This window comes from Pseudomyrmex gracilis, unplaced genomic scaffold (genome assembly GCF_002006095.1).
Source record: "Pseudomyrmex gracilis isolate BER0280 unplaced genomic scaffold, ASM200609v1 scaffold_106, whole genome shotgun sequence".
NCBI lineage: Eukaryota > Metazoa > Arthropoda > Insecta > Hymenoptera > Formicidae > Pseudomyrmex > Pseudomyrmex gracilis.
In genome coordinates this window covers 340,270-367,254 of record NW_018020690.1, presented here as the reverse complement: position 1 = coordinate 367,254, position 26,985 = coordinate 340,270, and the positions used below count along the sequence as shown (strand labels likewise).

Genomic DNA, 26,985 nt, shown 5'->3' with positions numbered 1-26,985 from the left:
CCGTCCAAAGGTGCACGCGAGCGTATTTTCTCGTCGACGTAACGGCACGTCTGGCGACCGTTTCGTCGATTCCTGACTGACTGTGCGCGATCTACCTACGTGTTACGGAAGAAAACAGAAGCTCGCCTCTACATCGATCGATTTAGATTTCCGCAGAGATTTTACCGATTTTATCGCCGTCACGAACTCGCGCATCGCGATACACCACACAAGCTATTTTCGATCATATTCTCTCGCCCGGGTTTTGTGTTGCTTATTTAACGCGTAATCGCGCTTGCGACGCTTGAAACGTCGCTCGGAGCAATTTTTTCGAGCACTCGCAACCAAGCTTCAAAGTGTCCATCAGCGTTACGAAGTCCGCGCGCGCGATCACCTTGAACGGCGCTTTCTTTCGCTGTGTCCTTTTATACGAAGGACTTTATATCTCACGTATTACGATAATGTCGCCGCGCGCGCCGCTTCGGAAAAGCGCTGCCGCCCGCAAATGCGAATACGGCGCACCGACGGCAAAGTGCTCGTCAAATTATAGGTATGCACTCGGGAAACGTTTACCGTGTCGTTGAAGTGTATCCGCCGCCGTCTAGCGTTCCGAAACGACAACGACGACGACGACGACGATGATGTTACTCTCTTGCTCGATGCGAATTTCCAGAAGGGAAGCGCGCAGTTGGTTCTCTCTCTTGGCTGTTTAACCTCCAGAGAAGCGAGGCCCCGGGAGAAACGGGAATGAAAGCACGACGAGTAAGGTCGCCTTTGCCCCCGGTAATTTCATTACTTCAAGGCCGCGCGCGCGTACGGACGAGCGAGCTCTTTTCCCTCGCGAGCGTCTTTATTTAATTCGCGTTAGCGGTGACGTTGCTGCCGTTGCGCGCATAACGAGAGATTATTTTACTCTCCGCAGAAACTCTGCATCTCTCTCGTTTCCTGAGCGATTTCGCGTTATAAGGTCAAGTTTTCCGTGCAATATAATGCACGAAACCGATTCCCTTCCGCGAGAGAGCAAAGCGATGGATAAAAAAAAAAAAAAAAAAAACACACAGCTCTCGTTCTCGAGAGATATCGAGATCGGGATCGAGAGACGCATTACTTGAATAAAGCGGGTTTTAAACGGTCGCGGCATTGGCAAGCGGCTGTTGGTACCGGGACAAGTGGGGAGGCAGAGATTTAGCGTGGTTACGTCGAGTTTGATGAAGCGTGCGCGAAGTTCGAAGTCAACGAGCTTTCGAAGTTTCGTGACTCTCTTTATTACACGGAAAGTCCGCGTCTTTTGTGAAGACAATCTCGTTTTATCGTCCATTTTCCGAAGCCGTAAGATAAATAGAGATAAAAAAAAAAAAAAACAAAGAAAATAAGAAGAAAAATCAAGGGAGGGAGATCATCCTCATTTGTCATAGAACTCACCCCCTCGCGCGTGCGCGCTTGCGAATTGACTGGCTCGCTTATCGCCGATATCGGCCAATTTTTGCCTCTCCTTCCCTTTTCCCGTTTTCCCGTCGACATATATATATATTCCGCTCGTAATTCATCGCACGCAGCGTGAAATATTCAGCGCGCGCCGTTCCTTCCCCCCTCGAATATTCTATTCGCGTACGGTATTCGGGGTAAATACGAATCCGGGGAAACCGGTCCTGTGGCCAGGGTTGGTGACTTCTCACGACGACACGCGGTGTACAACATAAAGCGTAGGAACACGGGCGAATAAACATGGATACTTGTCATGCTATCCCCGATACACACGCGACGACGAGCATTCTGCGAGTTATTTTAGATGCATTCGCCCTCGTGTACGCGCCGACTACTATTTAGATTTTACCTAGAATAGAAGCGCGCTAAGGACAGACAGGCCAGATAACTGGACTGAATTTGGCACACTGACAGGTCTAATTATTTATAAATAGGTGCACGCTTTATGCGCCACGATATGTATGTATGTGTGCGTGTGTGTGTGTGTGTGCACGCACGTAAACGCGAGAGTGTGCGAGTGTATATATACACTTATATGTTTTAACAATTGTAATAATATATGAAACAGCTGTACAAGCGCTGATCTAATTTCGGTCAGCTCTTCTCTCATCAGACCTACTCAATCTCGGGTTCCTCATTCATGTGGCGACTCCATAGTCTCGCGCGATAATGGGTTCACGTAAAATGCATTAATATATTACGCGAAGAAATTAATTTCTCGTAATTGTTGCATTTACTGGAAACAATAATAAAACGCTCGGAAGCTCAACGGAGCGTTTTGTTTTCTAATAAAAATTGCAACTATTAATCATTGTTTTATTTCGTACGTATTTCTCGACCCAAAGACAATAATTCATTGTCCCAATTGTGTATGCAAAACCGTCGTGATTCATAAAGAAGCGAGGAAGATCACACACACACACACACACATTCTGATCACGTCATCGCGCGTAACACACATTCGCCGCAATTGCCTGTAACGCGCTCTGTATCAACAATCGTCGCCTCCTGAACGACAATTTATTTCAATACGTCGTTCGCGCGCAGTCAGCGCGATATAAATAAAATTACAATCTTGTATGTGATGTTTTTTTCTTTTTTTTTCTCCCATCGAGCATGAATAAAGCCACTTAAAATATTTTATTTTGCGAATGATTCCGCGAAACTGCAGCGCGCGGAGCTTTTCAATTGCGGGTCGCGGTTCGCAATGAACGGAAAGGCCTTTTTGCTCGAAAAGCACGAACGCGCCACAGCTCGTTCGGCGATAATGAAGGGAACGAGCACTCTCCTCTCTTTTCTCACTATTTCTCTTTCTTTTTCTGTCTCTCTCTCTTTCTCATACGATAACCAACTTTAAAGCTCGGAGACCTGTAAAGTAAAATTAAAACTTCGCGGCTGGAACGAGAAACATGATGTATCTCATTTGAAGTTTCAAGTTTCGCTTGTTCGAGAGTCCGAAATCAATTACCAACTTCTATAGCCTATACTTAACTCGATTTTTGTGCGCTCATGTTTTTCCGAGATAATCCTCCCTTTTGATATCTCCGGCCGCGTGTATTCCTTCGAAATAGGATTTTCCGTTATATATTTTTACGGGGAGGAAAAAAAAACAAAAAAAAAAATTATGCGACGAAGGGTCACAGCCGCGAAAAAAAAACATACGAGGATCGTTGTGGCCTACCTTGCGCGGTTCCGCGGGCGCGTAAATTCCGGGCAACGGAGCCAGCAGATGCAGACCGGCTGGATTCGGTATACTGGAAGCCGGATGTCCAGGCGGGATCGGCAGCGGCACGAGCTTAAGACCCCACGGCAGGTACCAGGGCGCCGTGTGATGCATCCTGGCGGCAGCCGGTGAACTCTCTCTCTTTCTCTCTCTCTCTCTCAATCGGCGGGCGTGTTGAACAATCGAGAATCGCGCTCCAGCGTGTCGCAATCACGCAATTACCAACTCCCCACGCGATTGATGACCAAAAGTGAGAGAAAACGATAAGATCGTGAGAGACTCGACGCGGGGACAAACACACGGGGACGACTCACGATTGTTTTTCTTCAAGAAAACGCCAATGGGATATCCGCGAGAAGGAAATCACCTTGGCATTTTTCTGCTCCCGCGCGAGCTCTGATATTTTTCTTCCCTTGAGAGAGAAAAACAACTTTTTTTTTTTTTTTTTTTGTTTATCTCCCCTCGAGACGATTTTTCTCCCGGTATAAGATATGTTGTAACACGTCACACGCGCGCAAGATGATGCGGGAAACGCGCGCTTGTCATCGCGCGCTTGGGAAAAGGTGCGTAATAAAAACAACTGCACACACACCGTGCGAGGGGAAGAGACGATTGTCGTCGCTCCTCTGTGTACCCGCCGAATATGCGCGGTCGATCTGCGACAAAATCCCGATAAGAAAGACGTACACGTTGCGAGCGCGCGGCGTCGACTGATCGCCTAGCCGAGCGTCTACGACGCGAGCACATGGCCGCGCGCGTCGACTTCTCCCCCACCATCGTTGCTGCTGCCACCACCGTCGTGCCGAATAGCGTGCTCCGGAACCGGTACGAACATTTGATGTGCAACAAAAAGAATTAGCGGAAATAAATTTACAATTGTTAAATACCGGACTTTGAACATTTTGCTATTTGTGCTGCTGTAATTTGAAAAAAATTTGTTTTTCACTTTCCAGCTTTCATTCAATTTGATAAGAGTCAATGTGTACAAACTCATCTCTCTAACGTGATTTTATCTGTTTCTACTTGAAATCAAAATTTGCGATGAAAAGAAGAATAAACGCGGACTTACAATAGCGAACGCGACGAGATAGATAGATGGAGAAAGAGAAACAGCCACCGAACAGAATCCGATAACTCGATTTTCGCGGTAATCTGTAATCTCTGCACGCGGAACTGATGCGCAGAGGTATCGTGGGATCGGGAAGCTTTGATGTGCAGGAAGCACGGACGACAACCGTTGACTCGCTCGCGAAAATTAAGGGACAGCCCAGCGAGCGGTAACTTATGCTGAATCCGAATCATCCAGCTCGCTGGCTCGCTGATTTCGCAGCAATCCGACCGGATCGGTCGAACAGAAGCGCCTGACGCGTGTCTACGTCAGAGATACAGCCGGAGATCCCCATTTCACGACTAATGTAGACATAAACCGAGAGAGAGAGAGAGAGCTGCAGTTGTCAACTCGGAGATACACGCGGAAATGAGAGCGAAAGACGCGCCTGATGACAGAAATCATCTGATAAAGAAACTCTCTCGATAATTAGACGCGAGTCTCGAACGCGAGCGCAAACAACAAAGTTTTGTGACGCAGAGAACAACCAATGACGAAGAAACAGAAACGACCTCTAATAAAGTCACGTGTAACGCGAATTTTTAACTTGAACAACTGATCCCCAACGTGTGCCACGAAGATAAAATAGATTAATATTTTGCGTTTTTTTTTTCCCCCCTGTTTGGAAGAACCACGAGAAGGTAAATTTACTTCGCCGTTGTTCGATCATATCGGCGGTAACGTTTTAATTAGAGCACTAAATTTACGGTCTCTCTCACGTTCTCGCGAGAACGAGCTGCGGTTATCCCACGGACACGGAGAACAACGCGCATATATTCGTCGGAAATTGTAATTAAGTATAGTTTAATTAGGCTGTCCCAAAGTTGGACGCGCGCACACCACACCCGGGAAACTGACCCCATCTAACTTCAACCTCGTGTCCGTCGTAATATGACCCTCGTCGACGTGATTCTATCACTTATTTATTCGACGTTACCACAACGAATTATGCAGTCGCGATTATGTCCGGCGGCAATCGACGCAGAAGAACATGCGACCGCACATGCGCAGCGTAAAATATGTATAATCCAACGTTGTGCGCTCTATCGGCGAGTGAAGAGATTGGGATTACGACGGTCGGAAACCGAAAACCCCCGGAGTAGCCAATGTCAATCTGTGGTGCGCGCGGCGGTTATACGGGAAGACAAACATCTTGTGTGTGTAAACACGTGGATGTTTTCCCTCCGTTCACTTTCAAACCGCCGACTGACGTTATTCCATTTCCATGGCATTGAAAGAGCAAGTACGTATGTATGTGTACACACACGCGCGTCCTGAAAAGGTGAGAATCAATGAAAGACTTTTCTTTTCATTCGAGACGCGCGCGTAACGTTGCGGTAATTCGTCAAATTCCTTTTCGCACCTCTTTAGAGATTCAACAAAAAAAAAGAAAAAAAAAAAGAAAAAAAATACCCCTCGTGATTGATGCTTCGGTCGGTTTCTCCTCGGCGTGTATCCACGAGAGAGCGAAAGTGCGCGATTTCTATGGGGGCGCGCGCGCACTTTTTTTTTTTCTCGTATCGCGGAGGACGAATATATATATACCTACAATCGCGAGGCCGCGTCTGTACAAGCGATCGATGATTCCTACGTATTGCCTATGTATATCGCGTACGTATGGTATACCAGTGCCATACCGGCGAATAACTGTGCGCGCATCGAGATGCCTCGGGTGCAATATGTCAAAGCAAATATTGACAAACGATTGGCCGCGCAGGATCGACTACCGAATATTAATATTAATGCGCGCTGATGGTATTACTTGCTAATGATGGATTCACCGTTTCCGTCGAATTGGCAAACATCGCGGAAATTCCTGAGTCATCGATTAGCGTTTTCCGTTAATTGCTTGACACCTCGCGTGCGCGCACATACACACACACACACACACACACACAAACGTTTAAGAAAAATAAAAGAAAAAAAATTCTATCGGAAAAAAACAATCGTTATTATTCCCGAGCGACTAAAGTCCGATTGAAGGACGTCCAAAAAAAAAAAAAAAAGAAGTCTCGTTTCTAAGAGTTCCAGTTTGACTTGTTATTCCAGCCTTAAAAGGACGGGAAAAGCAACTTTGCAACAAAAGCTTGATGAGAGAAAGAATTTTCCGCGACTTGCTCTTGACACCGTATTAATCCAATCGAAGCTCTGCTCCGGTTCGGGAGCAATCGAAGGAACGACTAACGCGGCGACGCGATCAAATGTATAACCATATAAACACCACTCGCAGACGGAAACTTTTCCCATCGGGATAAAAAGCTCGCATTTTCATGGGAATCGGCAAAATGGATCGTTGCGAGATATTAGACGCGACAAGAGCGTGTAAATATTTTACTTTTCCGCAGAATTCTCTACCCGAGCTATATATATAAAACACGAAGCGAAAATTCCGTCGCGTTTATCTCACGGATTTTTTAATGATATTTTCGGTCGCGGACGTGCGGACTCTATGTGTCGACTCGAAATATGTTTTTTCTCTTTCTCTCTTTTATCTATTTTCTCCGTGATTCGAATAAAGTTTCGGACACACTGAAAACTGGAAGCGAGCGGTGTAGTTTCTCTCTCTCTCTCTCTTGGACGAAAAGATTAATCCACCGAGAAAACTGACTGTAACGTCGCCGAGATACGAATCGTGATTCGCGACCTGAAAACTTGAAAGAGTCGTCCGCTCGCGGATATAAAAGTCGAAAAGCTGCCGTTGCATTACCGTGAAACGCGCGCATCGTAAGCATATCTCAAGCGTCCACACGCATAACGTCACGTTCTTTCACTCCGGCGTTATTACACGTATGCAATATATCTCGGCTCGCGCAAGACGTATGTACGTGAAGAGTGAAACAAAAAATGAAAAAAAAAAAAAAAACAAAAACCAAACGTAAATAAAACTCGTTTTATTGAGAAGTCGATCTCGAGTTAGTTTGATTACATCCAATATGTGTAAAAAAAAACATATTTACAATGTTTTTCACAGAGCGGCACACGCGACGTTGGATCGTTGACACGAGAGACCAACACCGAGAGGGACGAGAGAGGGTTTTTGCGTAACACACCGCGTTTATAACGTGTACAGTCGCGCGGGTATTACCCGTTTGACACGGGAGAAAACACGCACAAACTGCGCGCGCAGGCTCGCGTGTCCGATTGAAAAATTTTCCTGACGCGTGTCCCACTTTACGGGCGTTTAGTAGCTGTTCATTCAAATCGATATACATATATATACATATACATATATATACATATACACATATATACTATACACACAAGCCAAACGTATATTTCAGATATATCTGCGAATATGTAAACGAAAACGAGATACGAATCTGTACGCGGTAACCGATGAGAAGAAAAAAAAAACTACTTATCGCTCGCGAATTAAATAATTGTTCAGATTATCGCCGCTAATAAAACGAATTAACTTTTTGTTTTCTTACCGTAATTACATTCCGACGATATATATAAGACATAAGTTTATTTTCGCTTTCCGTTATCGCGGTCCCGTTACAACACGAGAGTTATATGGGCCGGTTGTACGTAACACGAATATGTAAATTGTAGGTAATCCACTTAAGTGTGAAACAAACGTCGACTGTCATATTACTGTCTCTGAGTAACCTTCGGGCGATCTTCTCTGTCGCGTTGACTGTAATATCAAGATGTACGCGAAAGAATCTCAAGTTCGACGAGGTCAGATGTGTACAAAGCGCACGAAGATAAACCAGACGTGACAATAAGTTTGTTTATCCCGTCTGATGTGCGCAACAAGATTATCACTAATATATTTCTCTTGTAACATCTCTTGACTTTAAAATCAGATAGACTTCAAAGACTTTTTCTGACTTGCGATATTGTTGAATTTATAGATTTTGTGGAATTTGTGTTATTTTTTTACTTGTGTAAAATTTTTTATTTATACTAGCACAACACAGGCGCGCTCTACGCGCGCGCTGTTATTGTTTTTATTTTAACGTGTTGTGTCAGTGAACACAATCTGTCACCGTTACGACACAGCTAGTATATGCAGTCTTGCAAACCATATAATACACATTAGAGAGAAGTCAAAAATGATGCATGAAAATCAAAATCAAAAAATAGTGAAAGGGAGGAGTGAAAAAACAACACGTGACCAAGGTCAGTGACCTTAACGTAGTGTCACGTGGTGTTTTTTCCTCTCTTCCCTGTTTATTGAATGTAACCACGCACACTTTAGGGCGTTAACTTTCTCAAGAGTATCTTAATTGAGAATCCGCGATTTTATATGTTACATAAAAGTCGAAGAATCGCGAAAATATCGCCGAAAAGAAGAGCAAAGGGCAAGGAATTGCAGGGAATTGAAAATCAACGATCGCGAGGTTCGTTTCCGGAAAATTTGCGGGAGACGCATGCAGGGGAGGGATATATTTGCCGTTCCCTGCCGTGTGTCCCCCGTGTGCCGTGCGGTCTTTCTTCCTAAACCGAAATAGACGACCGCGGATAAGTTCTCTCCTCTCCAGCCGGCAATCTCGTCTCTCAGAGGCTCAAGGTGAATTACAGTCGCGCGTATCTTTTCTCCGCTCCGCGCTATAACTCGCGCAGAGTGGACAAAGAGAGCCGCGCCCCGGGGCTATTTACCCTCTGTGATATTTGTACGGTCGTCGAATAAAAAACATCTCGCAGAGCGCCTCGACCGTCTGGCGATGCACTTCCGGTAGGAGGACAGAGTCATTGACATCATCGTCACGTTCACTCGTTCCCGTTGCAACGCGACCTCGCTCGCTCTTCTATCGTCGCACGACAAGACCAAGACACAGGTAGAAGTAATAAAAGAAAAACCGATAAAAAAAAAAAATAATAAAATAAAATAAAATAAAGTCTTGGCACTTGCAAACATCTTTGTTTCTTCGAGAATCATCTTGAGAAACAAGCTTTACGATACGATCGTAACAGCGTCTTGGAAAGCTGAGGAAGGAATTTGGCCATTTGTAAGAAGAGGCAGAGAAATCGGCGCGAAATGGCACAAGTTTTTGGCCGGCATCGAGAGGCAGGACAAGCTTCGCGCAAAGACTCGGTTGTTTAGCAGCACCTGTCGTCGGTTTGTCATTCGTCGCGCGTAGAAAATCGTCGCGCGAGACTCGGCCGAGTGCGAATAATTTACAGCACATAATAAGAGAGAGAGAGAGAGAGAGAGAGAAGAGGCCAGAATATAACAACTACTATGAGTCTCGTTCAAACTACGTTCGTTTGGAATTTCACTCGTTGCCGGGCATTCGTCTTTCGCATGAGGCGCGAGCCGTTCGTGTTTGAAGCAGCGCAGAAAGTTCAAAACGTTTTGGAATTCTGTTCGCGACGTGCCGGAGGCACGTTTTCTTTCTCTCTCGGAGATTGAAGCGGCTCGATTGTCTCCGTTAAAACGGCTTCGTCGTCACGCGTCTTCGATCGAGATTCACATTCTTTCGAGCGACGCAAATACATTTCGTCCGGCAAAGTGCCGCAAAATGTTGGCGGATAATTAAATTAGATGTAATTAGTACATGTTGCAAAATGATGGAAGTTATTCGTACCGCTGGGTGTTGCGAGATTGAAGCGCGAATAAATCGGCGGTAGCATTTAATTATAACTCAAGAAATCTCGCCTATCTCTCTCTCTCTCTCTCTCTCTCGCAATAATTGAAGTAATTTATATATCCGTATTATATATAATTGTGTATAACAACTCTTGCTGTCCATTGTGTGACGTAACAGGTATTTTATGTAATCGCGCTGATAGCGCGCGGCAATCAATATCCCCGTTCTATGCTGGTATCGCTGTTGCGAAACGGAAATTTCGCGAGAGCCACTTTCACGCCGTTAAACGCGAGGAGAAGGGAATATAACCCCGAAATTGCTCGAATGTCCCATATAATCCGAATTTTGTCGGTCGAATAAGAACGCGTAACGTCCACAGCTGCTGATATAACACGAGAGAATCTTTGCCGCGGGGATGATGGCTAATTAAACTCGCAAAATTAAGCGTGACAAGAACGATGATTCATATCGATTTTTCTTGCCAAATCTCTGTATACTCTGACTGATGAACTCGAGATACATAGAAAAGCGAAAACTTCGCTCGTGTCGTTCCTCGAGCTCGTGTCCTTCTCTCCCGTCTTACGAAAATTGAACGAAAGACGCGAGATGAGATCTGTGTGTGTTCAGTTTGCAACTTTGCGCGCAGGTACACACACCGTCGAAAATTTATGATTCGCGCGCGCTTTGAAGTGGGTATTTCATCAGAGTTGTCGATATGTTTACAAAGTTTGTAACACGCGGACTTTCAAAAACGACATTTTCACCGTGCGAGATTAATCACAATTATTAATTCACTCGCGACTCATTAAACAACGGTCTGCTAATAAAATTATTGCGGTTTCATAGTTGACAAATTGTCGCATAAATATACATTAAAAAAAAAAAAAAAAAACAAGATTCTGACGCGCGTGATTTGACGAGAACGTGAAAAATATTGAACAAGTTGAGAAATAAATGGCGGGAGTATCGTCAAAGCGCGATGGAGCTACAACACAATGGCTACTAGGCTACGCTCGATTTTTGTCGATAAACCGATGACGAAGTGATGCATTTTAACGACCGCGCACGCCGCTTGTACCGCGGCGGATACGGATATAGCGCAAATTTGTCGACCCGCACCAAGAGCAGAGAACCTCACTCTTTCCGAACATGTTAAAAAAAAAACAAAAAAATGATTAACGGGTTGTATGTATACGTAGGCAAACATGCTATACAGCCACACGCGACATCGATTCCGCGTTTATTTCGCGCATATCATCTGTCAAAAAATCAAACCAAGGTGTGCGTTGCAATCGCAAACGTGGCGTTGAAGCGCAAATATTTTTATCTGTTTACTTGGTGTTTTTAGTTTTAGCGGAATATTGCCATTTTGCTTTTGAACTAAAAAAAAAAAAAAAAAAACATCTCAAACGCCCGAAAACAGCCAACCGTGCGTAAATAAAATTCTGCATTCTTGCACGCTCGCGAACATTTTTTTACAAATTTAATTATCCACAAGAGCTGTCTCATAGCTGACACATCAAACGTATCTATGTATGTGTAAGTATAAATGAAAGTTCTTGGCGTAATTTGAATTTTCGTAAAACTTCTCATTCATAGAACGCGAAATTGGCAAGTGCGGTGAAAATTCCACATTGTAGCAAACGCTACAAACCGTCCCCACTTCATATACACGACGAAAATTCCGCGCAAACGGCGCTGGTCGCTTCGCTTTATATACTATATACATATATATCTATCCGGACGAAATGTTTTATTTGCAATCTAGAAAACCCCTTCAACGTATCCAAAAAAAGTTACGTTTGCAGAAATTGCACACGAAAATGTCACCATACTACCTTGGCATTTTAATTAAAAATATCTCGCAAGGTATTGTGCGTTTGGTTTTTTGAAGTTTTGATATCATTGAGAATTGTGAGTACATTCCTATATGTTTCGAGAAAAAAGTGTTTTTCGCAGATTAAATTAAAACAATATAAAAACTAAACTACTACTTGATTTCATACACAAAAAATCAAGAGTAATTTTCTGATTTTACTTGAATCGATAAAAATGTTCGGAAAAAAAAAATTCAAGCTATAAAAGTTCGCAAAATTTTCCCTTTAAAACGTTCTCTCTCTCGAAAAAGTTGAAAAAATTTTTTTATTAATAAAATTTAATCGTCAGGATTTTTTTTTCGTAACGCGTAAAAAAGATGTAAAAAAGATATCAAAGATATTCTTATATTAAAATTCTAAACCTCTGTGTCGTTATATTTCACAGAAATAATAGCGGAACAATTATGTTCGCGGTCATTGGGCATGTGACATGCGATACAGTATAATGTACATAATATCGTGTATCATACCGACGGAAGTCAATTTTCGGAGGTTTTAGGGGCGCTTCCCGTGAATTATACGCGTCGTTATATCGTCGACTCGTTAGCTCAACAGCAAAATAAAAATCTCGAAATTTCGTGTTCACGAGCTTTTAACGTCAAGTCAACGACGCATTTGTCAGAGTGTGTCCTCTTTTCTTTGGCTGAAGTGTGTTATCGTAATAAAATTGCGAATGATTAACCAACTCGGCGGCCTTGCTCGCGAACTCGTTTATAGATAGCGCAAACAAAAACCGATAAAAAAAAAAAATATATAGCGGTTCTCTTTGCTCATTTGTTAATCGTCAATAAGTTGTTGTCACATGACACGTTTTTTTTTACGAGGTCGCGCGCGACGAAGTCTTATTATTACTAACGAGATCGTTAATATCGTAGATCAAAGTAAAACGAATTTCGCAGTCGTGGGACCCGTAAAAGACAGACCGTGTTTAATGTTTCTACGTGTCATTATCGACAGAACTTTACGACGGCCTTTAGAGGCGCGTTCTTGTTGACACGTGCTTCGTTTGAAATGGGACTCGTCCGTTTTTCCGTCGCCGTCGTTGTATGTCGTTCGTTGTCTTTCCGCCATTCGCTCTCATTCGTACGACGAGATCAAGGGAGAACAAAGTTTCCGCGTAAAAATAACGACGACTCTCTGCGACGCGCTCCCAGAGATGTTGCCGTGACCTACCGCACTGAAGAAACTTCCGCGCTGGACGATCGTGAGAGATCGCTGAGATGATACGCAATGCGATATGGTTACGCGATGCGAATGAATTCGTTTAAATTAATTAATTTTTAATTAAAGAAAATGTTTATTTCACTAAAATATCTCTGAAGATATGCTCAGTTGTAGATGTACTCGGAATTTTGATATCGCAGCTCTCGACTCGATGTTTAAAGAATTATGTCACTTGAATGAAAAATAAAAGAGATTCAAAATAATTACCTCATTTTTGTTTAAAAAAAGCTGAGAATTTTTTTTTGTTTACTCGCTGTATTAAAATTTAAAATTTTCGATTAAAATTTACGTTAAATTCCCGCCTCGTATATAACAATTTTGTAAATTAATTAGAATCTCCATCTAAAAATGAAGACTAAAAATCAAAAACGTGGACGGACTTTTATGAAACATTTCGAAGAGACGGAAAAAAAAAAAAAATCAATTTATCATATAGATAATGATCTCGATAATGTGTCGCCGTGTCGTAATGTATTATTGATGCTTCTAAAAAAGGCCGACATTTGATCAGCAATCGCGGATAATGTTCCGAGTTTGGAAAAGTCAAGCCTGATAAATCTCGGCTGAAAATTTGACCCAATTATTATCGGACGAAGGTGGTCCGGCGGCGCCTTATTGGTTATGCACAGGAATATCGGATACTTTATCTCACGGGCACGCTGCTGTGACGAAACGAATGTCAGTTAATGAAAACGCGCAATATTTTATCGCGCTCGACCCCGATAAATAAATCGCGCGGCACAACTTCGAGGACGAATGTCGGTCGGAAAAAATTATTCAACGAACCGGCAACATTGAGACCGGCGATATACAGAGAACCACGGATTCCAAAAATAATCAGAAATAACAGCAACTGTGTGCACAGAATGCGCACATATCGCCCGTTACATCAAATATTCCTCGATCGACTACGTTACTGCAAGTGCCGAAAGTGTTCGTTGAATTTTAATGCGTCTTTTCGTGTCTCTCTTCGCGATAAATATACAACAACAAACAAATTTTGACGCATGCGGACGAGCGACGATTGCGCGTAAATGTGGTCATTTCTCATCGGATGACGAGACATTTTCGTCTATTTATGTATGTGGATCGTGAAATTTGCGCTCTCTCTCTTCGGAACAAAAACGAATAATGTATCCGCACCGCGAATCAAGGGAAATATCTGGTATTTCCACATTCGGCGTCTTCAATTTCCCGGCCAATTATGACGCGCACTCAAAACGTCAGTTCGTGCATAATTTTGCTCTCTGAATGTTTCACCGCATCTTCGTCAGATACGAGTAGGTAGGTTATCCGACACTCGTCTACACGACAAGTCTACACGATAAAATGTTAAACGTTACCTTGGTAATTTCGGAAGCTCCCTCTTTCCATCCTCTCGCGAATTGCTTTTGAAAAAAATTCGCTCAATCCAGAGTTTTCTCACATCGACGGATACGTAGAGGACCTATATATGATTGTTCAAACGCGACCGCATGTATTCAGTAATTGATGCAAAACTCGCGAGCAGAAGGCGGACGCGGATTAGAGGGAGGGAAAAGACGCGGGAGGCGCAGTGTAAAAAATAGAGCAAACGCGGTTAAAAATAACGGCGGAACACACACGTAATATTTTATTTCGGTTGCGACGCGTCTGGAAATTCAATGCTCTGCATTGCAGTCCCGCGCTCTACGGAAATGCGCTACCGAATCGCCTTAGCTTATGAGCTTAGTTCCCCTTTAGCCTGCTTTAGCCGGCCAACGTCGTATCTCACTCGCCACGTAACAGACGTCATTTTTCATAGCAAATACGCTTCGCGTCCGGCCGCGAAAACATCGCGCGGCACACGGGATAATGATAGCTCCGCGGCGCTACGACTACTTACATTATTTAACTCGTTGCACTTTGCCTGTATTAGCGGCAAAGCTTGGCAACTGCCAACCCCTGAACGTGCATCATTAACAACCGCTGATACAAGATCCGGTTCTTCTTTATATACGTGGGAGAGAGAGAGAGAGAGAGAGAGAGAGAGAGAGCGACTACACTTTTTACTCGCTAATAAAAACCGACGTTCACGTACACGCTTGTTACATATATTTTTCCGGACGTGACTTCTCTTTTTCTCGAGAAAAACATAATATCGCCGCATCGTTTCAAAGTTACAGTCTTAATAAATAATCCCGCTTTGTTTTACGTACGAAGCGCGTATATTTTTTTGCCGTCGCATTTGCAATCTCCGTGTACTAATTTATGGTCATTTTCACGTCGACACAACATGGAGCGACCGTTTAAAATAGTCGCGATTTCTTTTTGTTTTTATTTTTCAGTAGAAACGTAATTTGCGCTCCGCCGTAAGCGGAAGGAGTGTGTGTATATTGCGCCACCCTCGGCAACAGGTGAAGAACGTTAATTAAGAAGTTCGCGCGCCCCCGGTATTTCGAGCAAGAGTCTGCTCCGGGGAGAGAGTCTCGGGGAGAGACTCGCGCGGCCGCGAATGTGCTCTCCTCTCTCGCACTTTGCACTCGGTGCACTCAACGTACGATATAAATGTTGCGCACGTTGTAACATTACGTGCTAACAACCGTACCTGACCTAATGGGGCAATTTGCTCTTTAAAAGAGAGAGAGAGAGAGAGAGAGAGACACGCGCCAGACGCTCACAAAATCGTTTATACTTTTGCGCGCGAAACAAACGTTAACTCTCGTTGGCGCTGAGAATAATCCCCGCGAGCCGCCGCAGTAAAAAAAAAAAAAAGAAAAAAAAAAAAAGAAACAATATTACATCCTCGCGTTAGAGAAACAGCCAGATCTAAATATCTCGTATTACCGTGTAAAGCAACACATCCACTTCCTGAAACTCGCCGATCTCTATCCGAAGGTAAATGAATTAGTCTTGGCACACCATGTGCGCGCATCTCTCTCTTTCTCTCTCTCTGTCTCTCTTTCTCTGGCAGCGGTAAAACTTAATTAAGAAGCTGTCCGCGGTATTTCGGTCGAATTGCGCGACACATACACCACGCAATGCGTCGATGCCACGAGCGCGTTGAGCTATCCCGCGGGCTCGCGATCGTTGACCGTGCCGAGCTATCCCGCCATCCGCAACGGAATCCGGTTTTCCGCGCGGCAAGTTTTTTTTCCCGAGCGACATCCTTCACTTGACGAGCGATCGCGCCACTCCGTGTCCGTGTTTGCCACGCGTAAGAACTCGGAATTTGTGTGCGTGCGTGCGTGCGTGCGTACGTGTGTGTGTCTTTTCGCGCGACTCCAAAACTCGTCTTCCTTCGCGATTGGCAAAGAGAGACAAATGCGGCGGGACAGAAATTGGCCGTGGCAACGACGAAGACAGGGTCAGACAAACGGGCGGAACCAGGAAGGCGAGAGAGAACGAGATAGGAGTTAGCTCCGAAAGCGAAGAACATGGAGTCGGACGGAGGGCCACGACGTGCCAAACCTCGAGTTATTCGCATATAAGCGAATGCCCGTCCCATCGGCCACCTCTTCCTTTCTACTCCCCGCCCTCTTTTGACTGGGATGAGTCCGCGTGGTTTACACTCGCCGCATCAAAATATCGAAAAGGTTTCGAGATAGCGTCCTCTTTTCTTCATTCTCCCCGACGTACACATTTAACTCTTTCTGTCTCTATTTCACGTTTAAAATTAAAAATCCACGCGCGATTGTATATTTTATATGATTTTTTTTTTTTTTTTTTTTTTTTTTTTTTTTTTTTTTTTTTTTTTTTTTTTTTTCTAGATAATATTTTTATATCCGTCTAGACGATATCGCTTTGCTTTGTATCACGAAAAGAGTCGTGAGGATTCTTTTCAATTTCTCGGCGATTTAAAATATGTCGGAATTCTCCTAAGTGCAAAACAACTCACGCCGGCACTCAATATACAGTTCAAACCACACTGCGGAGATTTCTGCATTATACGACACCGAGTTCGAAGAAAATAGAGAAGCGACGAGCGTGAAGACATGAAAAATGCACACGCCGAGGTGAGAAACGCGCGCGGGAGAAGGGAAGAAAGGGTTTACCGCGACCGGTGAACTGGGACAACAGAGGTAATCCAATACGCACAGCCTGCTGCTGTGTCTGCGAAACTTTGTTCGACCGCGTAGAAATAAAACAAGTTTCGGTCGTCAGGTCAGCAAAAAAAAAAAAAAGAAAAACAAGAAATCGCCCCGTACTTCGCGAAGAAAAAGACAAAAATTCCTTGGAAGTTTCCTCGACATGTGACATCGCGAAACGTGTGTAGCGGTCAACGATTGAATTCTCAAAAACGACGCATCTTCGATTCGATCGAATAGAAGAAAAAAAAAAAAAAGAAATCGCGCGATTCGTGCGACCAACATTTTTATGCTTCCGAGATCTGTCAGTAAATATAAATGAATAGTGAAAATAAAGAATACAAACGTTCAAGCGCCGCAATTTGCCGGACAAATATATCGACGACTGTGCCTTAGAAGAGAGAGATCTAGCAAACGGTTCCGCGAACGCGCTGCACGCGCGGCGAGACAAGAAGGAGCAGTGGAAAAAGGCAGACGGTAGACAGACGTTATATTTAGCGTGAGCACGTGGCGACGCGGCCGGGTATGTCTTTCTCTCTCTCTCTCTCTCTCTCCCTCCCTATCTTGTTCTTTCTCTCTTCCTGCCACATCTATCTGTCTCTTAGAAAAGCTAATGGCGATGTGTGGGTACCTGTTGCCCCTGGGGACGCCCAGACATCTCCCCTCCTCTTGGTACCCTCTGCTCCTTCTCCTCCGCTTAAGTTACGCTCTTCCCCAGCCAGCAATTCACTCTCACTAGAGCAAGTTGTGCTCAGCAGCAGCAGCAGCAGCAGCATCCATTCTGCTGCCACCACCGCGCGTCTCCGGCCATAATCAGCAGAAATCGAAGCTGCCGGGATATAAGGAAACAGAGAGAGAGAGAGAGAGAGAAAGAGAGGAAGAGAACTGGTCGGTCGTCTTGGACGCGGTCCAGACTTTAAACTGGCCTTTCGGGAGAAAATCGGACTGAGCAATCGTGTCCGATGACGACGACGACGACGACCGCGCGTGTGGTCGTTACGTTTCGTATTATTATAGCGTCGACAGCTCCGGCTAATGACGCCGCATGTGTCGGATTAACAACTGTCTCCTTCCCTCGCCGTCGACAAAACCGTCGGGCTTCTCGGTCGCGATGCTAAATCGCGACTATTGTCTAATTAACGCTTGTTTCTCTTTGCCCGGATGAAGCTCTCTTGTCGCGGCAGAAGTCGGAATGGAAAATGAGCCTCGTGTTTAAATTACGATTTCACGAGCGCTCCGCCGTCTCGTCGCGCGTTTTCGAATTTTCGCTTCGTTGATTTTGCGACCTCGTAATTACCGTTTGCGCGTAACACCCACCACCGCCGCCGCCGCCGCCGCCGCCGCGGGTGAGAAGGAGTGTATATATATATATAATATATATGTATATAATATTTTGTGCTGAAAATATATCTCGCGCGCCCCGTCAGTCGTTGACGAATTAGCAATTGCGGCTATATCTATCATCCGCAGCGTGTGCGTATATATACACGTTATTTGTTTTGCGCACATGACACCCTTTGATCCGACGGTTCGCGGTTAATATACCAACGCGGTTGTGTATATTCACAATCATCGCCACGCTCGATAACCGATATCACGTAACGCGAGATTTCGTCGTTTTATTCGTTTCCGTTTTGTTCGCGTATTTCATTTGCGTATTTCTCGCGAGTCAATCGAGCCGGACGAAAAACAAGAACGCTATGATAGTTGAGTACATTAATTAATAAGAGAGAGACGCGCTCGTTTAATATTAAAATAATAAATTTACAGTTAGATTTTTAGCATCAAATTAAATGTACGAAAAATTACAAGGACTCTGTTGTACGCATGAATATTAATGTGAAAAAAATAAGACGTCTTCGTGAACATTGAAAACAAATTTCTCGCTGGATAATGAATCATTGAGACCGAAAATAGAGAAAAATTCCAACCAAATGTGAACTCTCTAAAATACACACACTCTCTTTCTCTCCGTCGCACTTTATCAAGTCCTCTCCCCGCTACCTCCTCCGTTTTCCTTCGTTGCGCAGAAGAAAATTTAAAATCCGTTACGGAGCATAATTTACTAAACCGGCGGTTGTCGCTTTCTAGTTCAAGGTTTCTTCGCGGTCGTTGAAAGCGGGGAAAAAGAGAGAGCACCACGCGCTCGGTCGGCCCGAGGCGGCCCGGGATTGCGCAAGCTAGGCGGAGCGGTTTATGACGCAAGATCGTCGCTGTTACAAGATGACATTACGGCCCGGGCGAAGCGCCCGCGGGGGCTTCCGATTAAGCGAAAGTAATTGCCGCGCGGTTCCCCGATGGGAGAGCAACGGGGATGATTGCCTCGTACAAATTCAACCGGACGCGTTCCCATCGCGCGCGGCGCGATGACCTATTAACCACGTCTCTCCACGTATCTTGACCGACATATTGGAAACCGCGCCTCTCGACGCGGATCATAATTCATACGTCACGCCGCGGAAGCCGATGCTTGCTCGAAAGCTCTTTATTGTCGCGATTGATCAATCATCCGGTGTCGGTCGATTCGACGTTTTACGTCGGGTTTGCATTTCGCGTCCCGATCGTTCGGACATCGACGCCAGAATCTTCCTCTGGTTTTGAAATATGAACGATTTCCACGCCGTTTATACAGGGTGTCTGATAAATTTCGACACAGACGAAATGTGAACGCAATATTTATTGAATTATTAATTAATTAATGTGAATCGATAAGCTCGATGGGGTCTGGATTCTGCAGGCGTGTGTGTGATTTTCAATGACAATCAGCTGATCGCAAGAGACTTTTTCTTGCGCGCTTTTCCGCGCTCATTGGCTCACATTAATTAATTAATTAATAACTCAATAAATATTGAAAATTTCGCAAAATGGTAAATGACTTTCTGCTCAAATTGACTCAATTTACACTTCGGCTGTGACGAAAGTTTTCAAGCACCCTGTACATTACCGACGTATTCCGCACGACATGTAGTTTGCATATACGCGTCGATTTACGTGTTAACGCGATGTGCAAATACGATTCGAGCTCGCGGTATTGTATAATGAGCGAATACATAAATATCTGAGCGGAGAAACGGCGATTAGATTCCGGCATCAAGTGTCTGTTTTTTGTTCCAATAATTCAACGAGCGCGCTCTCGTAAGTCAAAACTACAGAATTAGATCATTAGACCGCGTGACGGGTCGTGTCATTTCGTTTGCGAAGTATCGACGAATTTATCGGCGCGACGACAGACACACTCCGACGGACTCTCGCGAACATCACGACGACTCTTCGAATTCGCATCGACAAAAGCAAACTGCGCTCGAACACGCGAGTGTAAATAATTGAAACCGCGTATCGACGAGCGAGTCCGCAATTGCGAAATTAAGATTTAAAGATTGAGTGCCAACGCATCTCAACTGTCGGAATTTTGTGTGTCTATATATCGTAAAACCTTCTCTTCTCTCTGAAATGACGTATTTATTGAAGGCGTCATAAACGTTTCTTCTTTTTTTTTTTTTTCCCCCAAGTTGTCGCATGCGGACGGTCGTAATGCATATGCAGTTCCGTATAGTATAGTTTACAGCCGCAAGCAGCTGTTCGGCTGAGTTTGCGTGAGGAAATTTTGCCGCTTTATCGCCACCAACGTTCTATATACCACCTGCCCTTTCGCGAACGCGGATTGCCACGTCGAAACAGCGAATGAAAAAAGAGAATGAAAAAAATCAAACTGAAAAAAAAAGAGTAACGAACACTAAGAGCCTGAGAGTCGCTGGACCGAAACCCGCATCGACTCGGTCGACTTTCACTGTTCGCGCGCGTATCGCAAAGACATTCGCGTGCGTCGAAATCCGCAAATACAAGCAAGACAGAGATAGATAGATAGAGAGAAGAGAGTGAGAGAAGAGGACAGAAAAAAGTTGAAAGACCGGAAATTAGATTGCGCGTAGAATGTCTGGTACCGCGCCGGCCGGTTGCATGAACTCCACGTGACACGTTAACAGGAACAACACGAGCGTGACGTAACGTTATTAGCATCGATATACGGATTGTGTATATCTCGGGGAGCTGCGTGTGGCCGGGCCTTCTTACAAAATTCATTTACTCGCTCGCTCATAGACTTGTCAACGTCGCGCAGAGAGACGCCCGGAGGAACATAATCGATTAGCGAGGTGTTACGTACCTACAACAACGTCTTTGCGTGTACAACGCGATGTGTACCGATTAGCAAAATTACGAAAGTCTCGCGTAAACGACGATAGTTTCTCGTCGTTGCGCAGCCGCCGGTGTCATGTTTACTCGCGCAACGTTGGAAGAAACACTTAGCGGAAAATTTTCCGCATTCTGATTTGCGTTCACACATTTCCAGAATCTTAAACTTAACGTCGGTTGCGAATTTACAGACGCAGACTCGATTATTTGATTTAGTTCGACTTCCTCGAGAACCGAGTTCGAGTGTTAAAAGAAGAACCGAAAAGAAAAAGCCAAAGCTCGGTCAATCGATATTGTGTGTGTTCGTTTTAAAATACAGATCTCAAGAAAGCCACCCGCGAGAGAGAGAGAGTGCTCTGAATCTCGATAAAATTTCTCTGAAAATTTCATGATTTTTCCAGGAAAAACAAACCTCTCCACAAGATTTCCAGATGTTTCAAGTTTTTCCTCCAAGCGCGCGCGCGCACACTACGATACATACATATGACCCCCTTATCGGTTTCTCCTCTGTGTCCTTTTTGCGCGTCTCTGCATTCAAATTCTCGTTTCGGGACGGATCTATTTTCGGATGACAACCGAGATATTAGCTTCTTGATGGATTATCCACGACCGCAAGTGCGCTTGCTCCGATATAGTCGCCGTTCCCCGATCGTTCCCTGATGTTACCCCGTTAGCGAACGGGAGAAGACCCGATTATCATCGAACAAGAACACGCGCGGTTTCGCGACGACTCTCGTAAACCAACGGCCAATATCTGCGATATGAATCGATCAAATATCGCGGAGAAAGACATGTGGGTGGTAAAATTCGCAGGCCGGAAATTTACTGAGAATTTTCAGCGCGCGACGAAAAGTGCACCTTCTTTCTCTCTTTCGCAAAAAATCATATCGAGCGGGGACGGAAATCGAGACGACGTCCTGGGTGGGATATAAACGACGATAGAGAAAGAGAGAAAGAGAGAAAAAGAGACAGACAGATAGATAGACGGATAGAGAAAGGGATTCACGACAGGATTCTCCGCGCGAAGCGAAAAGCAAAGTTTGCCCGTAACTCGTTAAACGGAGTGATAACAATGCTCGAAGCTGGCAGCTCTCTGTCGACGGAGCGACTCGATAAATTCGGCAGTCACTACCACGCGGCGTTTGTTCGCGGCAGAACTATTCTCAGCTTTGTAAAAAAAAAAAAAAAACCGCGCGGAATTGTCGGATCATGAAGTAACAGCGGCGCGTGTTCGATATGATGAAAATACGTTTGGAGTCTTTATTAAGGTTCGGGCGAGGCCTTCATTAAGCCTCGCCCTCGAGTTCCGACAAAGATCATTCCGCAAAGGAATCCACGCGAGCCGTTTAAAATACTTAGATAGTATAGACAAGGAAAAAAGAGAAAAAAAAACTTTGACAAATGCACTATCGTATTTCACGCGCGTATTATTTCTTGTATAATATCAAGCCGTTTTTGTTTATTGCACGTCACGCGTTAGGTAATAGTTAGATAATACCACCATCGTCTCGATTAATCGTTTTTGCGCAATACGTAGTAAACACCTGCATACGTAATATAATAATCGCAATCGCTGCGATTTGTTACGAGAAATAATAATAATCTGTCATCGACATCGGCAAATCCGCGTTATTTCTTGCGACACAGCGCGTTGTGTCGAACGACCCCCCTGTATTACTCACAAAAGAGAAACGGAGAGAGAGAGAGAGAGAAAGAGAGAAACAGAGAATACGCAAAATTTATCTTCTCGACGCAATATTGCTGTCAGAAGTCTCTCGAGGAGAGTTTTACGTAAGAGTCAATTACTCGGTAAAATATTTGCGCGCCTAACGTTAATTATGTGTTTTATGATCGGCGCGAGACGATCAAGTCGGACCAAATAAACGAACGTAACCGAAATAAGTAGGTGTTAAATAAGTTCCGCCGATATGCGTGCCGGATTTCTCTGTTAAAAAGAGAAAATTATAAAAATAAAACAGTGAGAGAGAAAGAGAGAGAGAGAGAGAGAGAGAGAAAAAAAAATAATTACAACAGAGATATTTGAGAATAAACAAAAAGAGAAACTGACGGAGAGAGCAAATCGGGAAGGAAAATCCGAGACATCTTTCTAAGAGGGAGGGGGAACTTTTGGCAGCCGGCGGTGAAGGACGAACGCCTTCATCTACGATTTCGACAGTTTTCCGAGAGAGGTCTTTTAAGCGGCGAGACCGGATCGCGCTGCACGCAACCCGGAGAGCAAACGTAAAGAGAAGCTTACGGGGTAACGCGTACAGAAATAGTTGGACGTAACAGAGTATAGACTACCTCTCACTCTTCCACAGACGCGAGACGAACGGCAGTGGCGCGTACGTACCTTTTCCGCTCGCGGAAACCGAAACGCGGCGCGGCAACGACGGCGGCGGCGGCGATAATTATAAACCGACGAGACGGTGCACTGGCCGTCCCGACAAAAGGGAGTCCCTGTGTGTTTCTATTTTATCCCCACGGGACTTTCTTTCTCTGATTCGTAGCCGGGACACGCGCGCTCTATAATACGAGCTGATAAATCGCTCCTATGAATCATCGCACGTTTCGTCGAAAATCGCGCGCGTCTCGCTCGCTCGAATGCGCGCCCGAGATGCGAATTTTTTCAAAGCGCGTCGCTCTGACGTGCACTCCAAAACAATAAAAAAACAAAAACAAAAAAAAAAAAAGCTTTCAAAGCACATCAAGCGAGAGAGAATTAAAGTACGCATTATTTCATATTGTTCGCGAACGGACATCAAGCGAGTTACTCGCGCCGGTGATGCATTAACGCGCGGGAATTATACGCGGGGACGCGTCAGGCGCGAGAGAGAATGGCGTTTTAACAATAATAAAATAATTTGTTTATCGCGCGCTGTACAACGCTTGGCGCGGGGTTAAGTGTAATTTTCGAGCCGGCGTGGTCGCGGCGCGAGCGGCACAATGAGCAACGCATGCATCAAACGCTAATGCGACGGTTATACCGTACTTCGGCGCGACAATAACGCGAGCGCGCGACAATGGGTACCCGGGCGCAAATATAGTAATCGTCCAATTATAATGTAACGCCGGCAATGGGAGGCTGTCGGGGACGCGGGGACAGGTTGAGAGAGCAACGTAAATTCGCTATTCTTCCGCGCGCGCTGACATTCAATTGTAGGTCAGATTGCGCCGGACGGTTATGAGCGCGCGACGCGGCTCAACATTTCAACGTGATTCAAAATAACATCGTGTGTATCGCGCCTCCGGGGAGGAGAGCCACTTGTCGTAGAATATTTCCCGCGGAAATGCGCGCGCGGTCTGTCTCTTACTGTCTCTCTCGTAAATCAGCTTCGCACGTTCCTTCAACGCGTCATATTACGTCTCCGGAAGTGTATAGATGTGTACCCGGTGCCAAATTGTATAATTCGCTTCGGCGGGAATTCCGCGCGCTGATTCAAGCGAAACACGACCGCGAGCTCGCGCGCGGATTCTTCTCGTTGTTTCGCGTCGGATCCCGGAAGCGGACGAGAAACTCCGTCGTCGCGGCAGGATTGGAAGAATTCGAATTTTCGACGCGTCCTCGCGGTGTACGTAATATATTCTTCTCACCGCGAGCACGTGTAAAACGCGGGAAACTTCTTGAGCTCAACAAAAAATACAATGCATTTTTTTTTTTCCAAAAGAAGAGAATTCCACGCATACGCACTTCATTTCTGAAGCGGAGTCCGTTCGCGCGGAAGTTAGTAGAGCGGAGATGCATATAAAGCGGGGAACTATATATATATGCGTGCGTTTCCAAGTAGTCGCTTGCGCGAGCTAATGGCCTTCCGGTTGGGCGCGTTTACATTCACACGTGAGAAACGACGAGGCGAGTGTGTCTCGCTACGAACGATCTCCATCCGGCAGAAATTCCGCTTATCCGCGAAGAAGCTGCTGCCGTTTCCGCGACACGGACGGGAAAAAGGAGGGAGGGATCCGATTCACTCATCGTTGCGAACGCGTTTATAAATAAATCCCCCCCCGGAGCGTTTGCGTAATCGGCAAAGAGAGATACGCGCGCACATATAATGCAAGTAACTGTAAACGCGCGCGTTTTAATCTGCGCGTCTCTCGCGGAGATTTTCTCTTCAAGCGATTTTCCATACGCGCCAGATCGCGGTTCGCATCGCCGCTACGTGGTATTTTACTCCGTGCAGGCGCGATATTATGTGTATACACTTTAATCCGTCGCGACCTTTCTGCTTATCTTCAATGCCACCTTTCCGTTTTCGCGCGCACAGATCGAATCTCCCTCGCCACGGGGGGTGTCGAAGCGATGGGCCAAAATTAGCAGGTGCAGCGCCCGGCGTGTGTAAAACATTTTATTATACCCGGACGGACTTTTCCCTCAAGGACACCCGCGCACAAAAGCCGCGATCTGACCCATCGGAAATTACGAAAGCCAAGTGCAATTAAAATCGTTAAAGCCGCCGCGGGCTAATTTCAGCCTCGCACGTACTATATACAAGCGATGTGCGAGAACCGGGAACATATATCGCGAACGTGTCGCAGTTCTCGCGGGAGGAGAAGAAGGGAGAGGGAGGAAAGGGTAACCAAACAGGTACAAATGTAAATTTCGCTTTACTTCCTTCGGATATCAGTCGTTAACTCTGCTGTTAATTTACGACGTAATTGCAAACCGCGAGCGTGTTGATGGCAATCGTCGACTCGGCGCCTACACCGGTTAAGTTACGATGTTCGAAAGGAGCGTGGAATTTTTTCCGAGCTACACGGGATTTCAAATCGAAGCGCGCGCGTATATTATCGAAGAAAATTTCAGATGGGCTCACGCGAACGTGACCTTGCTCGAACTGCAGGCCTTATCCGCTAGATAGAGATGGTTATCTAAACACAGTCGTTGAACGCGATTCGCGGACGGATATTGTGGTCATCGCTCAACTCCGCGGGCGTTATCATCGATCGTTTTCCGAGAATCGCATCTCGTTGCGATCGAGATCTCGTGACTAAGAAACGCGGAGAAAAGGAGGACAAAAACGAGCGTGCTATTTTCCCAAATAAAAAAATCAAGAAAAAAAAGAAAAAAACTTAATTACAGAAACACTCGATCTTGTTCGAGATCGTTTTGGGTTTTCACTTTTTTTTTTTTTTTGCTCGCCCGCTCGCGCACTTTGACATTATACGAGCGTATTTTGCGCTTGATATTTTAATGCAACGTGCCATTCATCATTCCCGCAGTGCAGAATCCGTCGCGCGAGCGAGATTTTCGTCGCGACCCGGGGACAGGGATTAATTAACCTTTAATTTCGCGAAAGGTATTATATACCCTAACGCCATTTCGCCGCGGCCGGCGGGACCCTATTTTAGAATGCGCGACGCTTTATCCGGCACGCAAAGTGTGACTTATGAATAATTTAGCGAGCGTATTATTCATGAGCAGGAAAGTGGTAATAAATTGCACCTAATTGCACGAACGATGCAACGGGCTCGATATAAACCCAGATGGATTTGTCGTTGATCCGTTCGAAATTTTTTTTCGCGCGCTCGTTAAGTGACAATTATCGCATTGGGGCCGGGACCGCTTAAAGAGAAGCGCGTTATTGCGATACTCGCGAGCGCGCGATAAAACCCCCCGGAGGGTTCTTTTATTATACCGTGAGAAAAATAGCGCGTGTGCGCGCAGGTTGGAGAGAGAGAAAAAACGCGTCAAGTCAATAGGCCGGTTCTTTCAGTTACGGACGGATTGTGAAGCTTGACAAAAAAAAAAAAAAAAAAAAAAAAAAAAAAAAAAAAAAAAAAAACAAAACGGTCGAAAGCTCCCGGCGATATT

The 26,985-nt window shown here is 45.1% G+C and overlaps 1 protein-coding gene across 2 annotated transcripts in view; it reads right to left on the bottom strand.

Annotated features, from left to right (window-relative positions):
- LOC109856047 (RNA pseudouridylate synthase domain-containing protein 2-like) overlaps window positions 1-26,985 on the bottom strand; it is a 123,390-nt gene that overhangs the window by 89,407 nt on the left and 6,998 nt on the right. The window contains exon 1 of one of the 2 annotated variants that reach the window (XM_020430888.1): window positions 3,146-3,885. The exons of the other annotated variant lie outside the window; for it this stretch is intronic. Coding sequence (XP_020286477.1) covers window positions 3,146-3,301 — 156 coding nt within the window. The 5' untranslated portion in view covers window positions 3,302-3,885. Of the gene's footprint in view, window positions 1-3,145; window positions 3,886-26,985 lie in introns of those variants that run through there. 2 annotated transcript variants of the gene reach the window in all.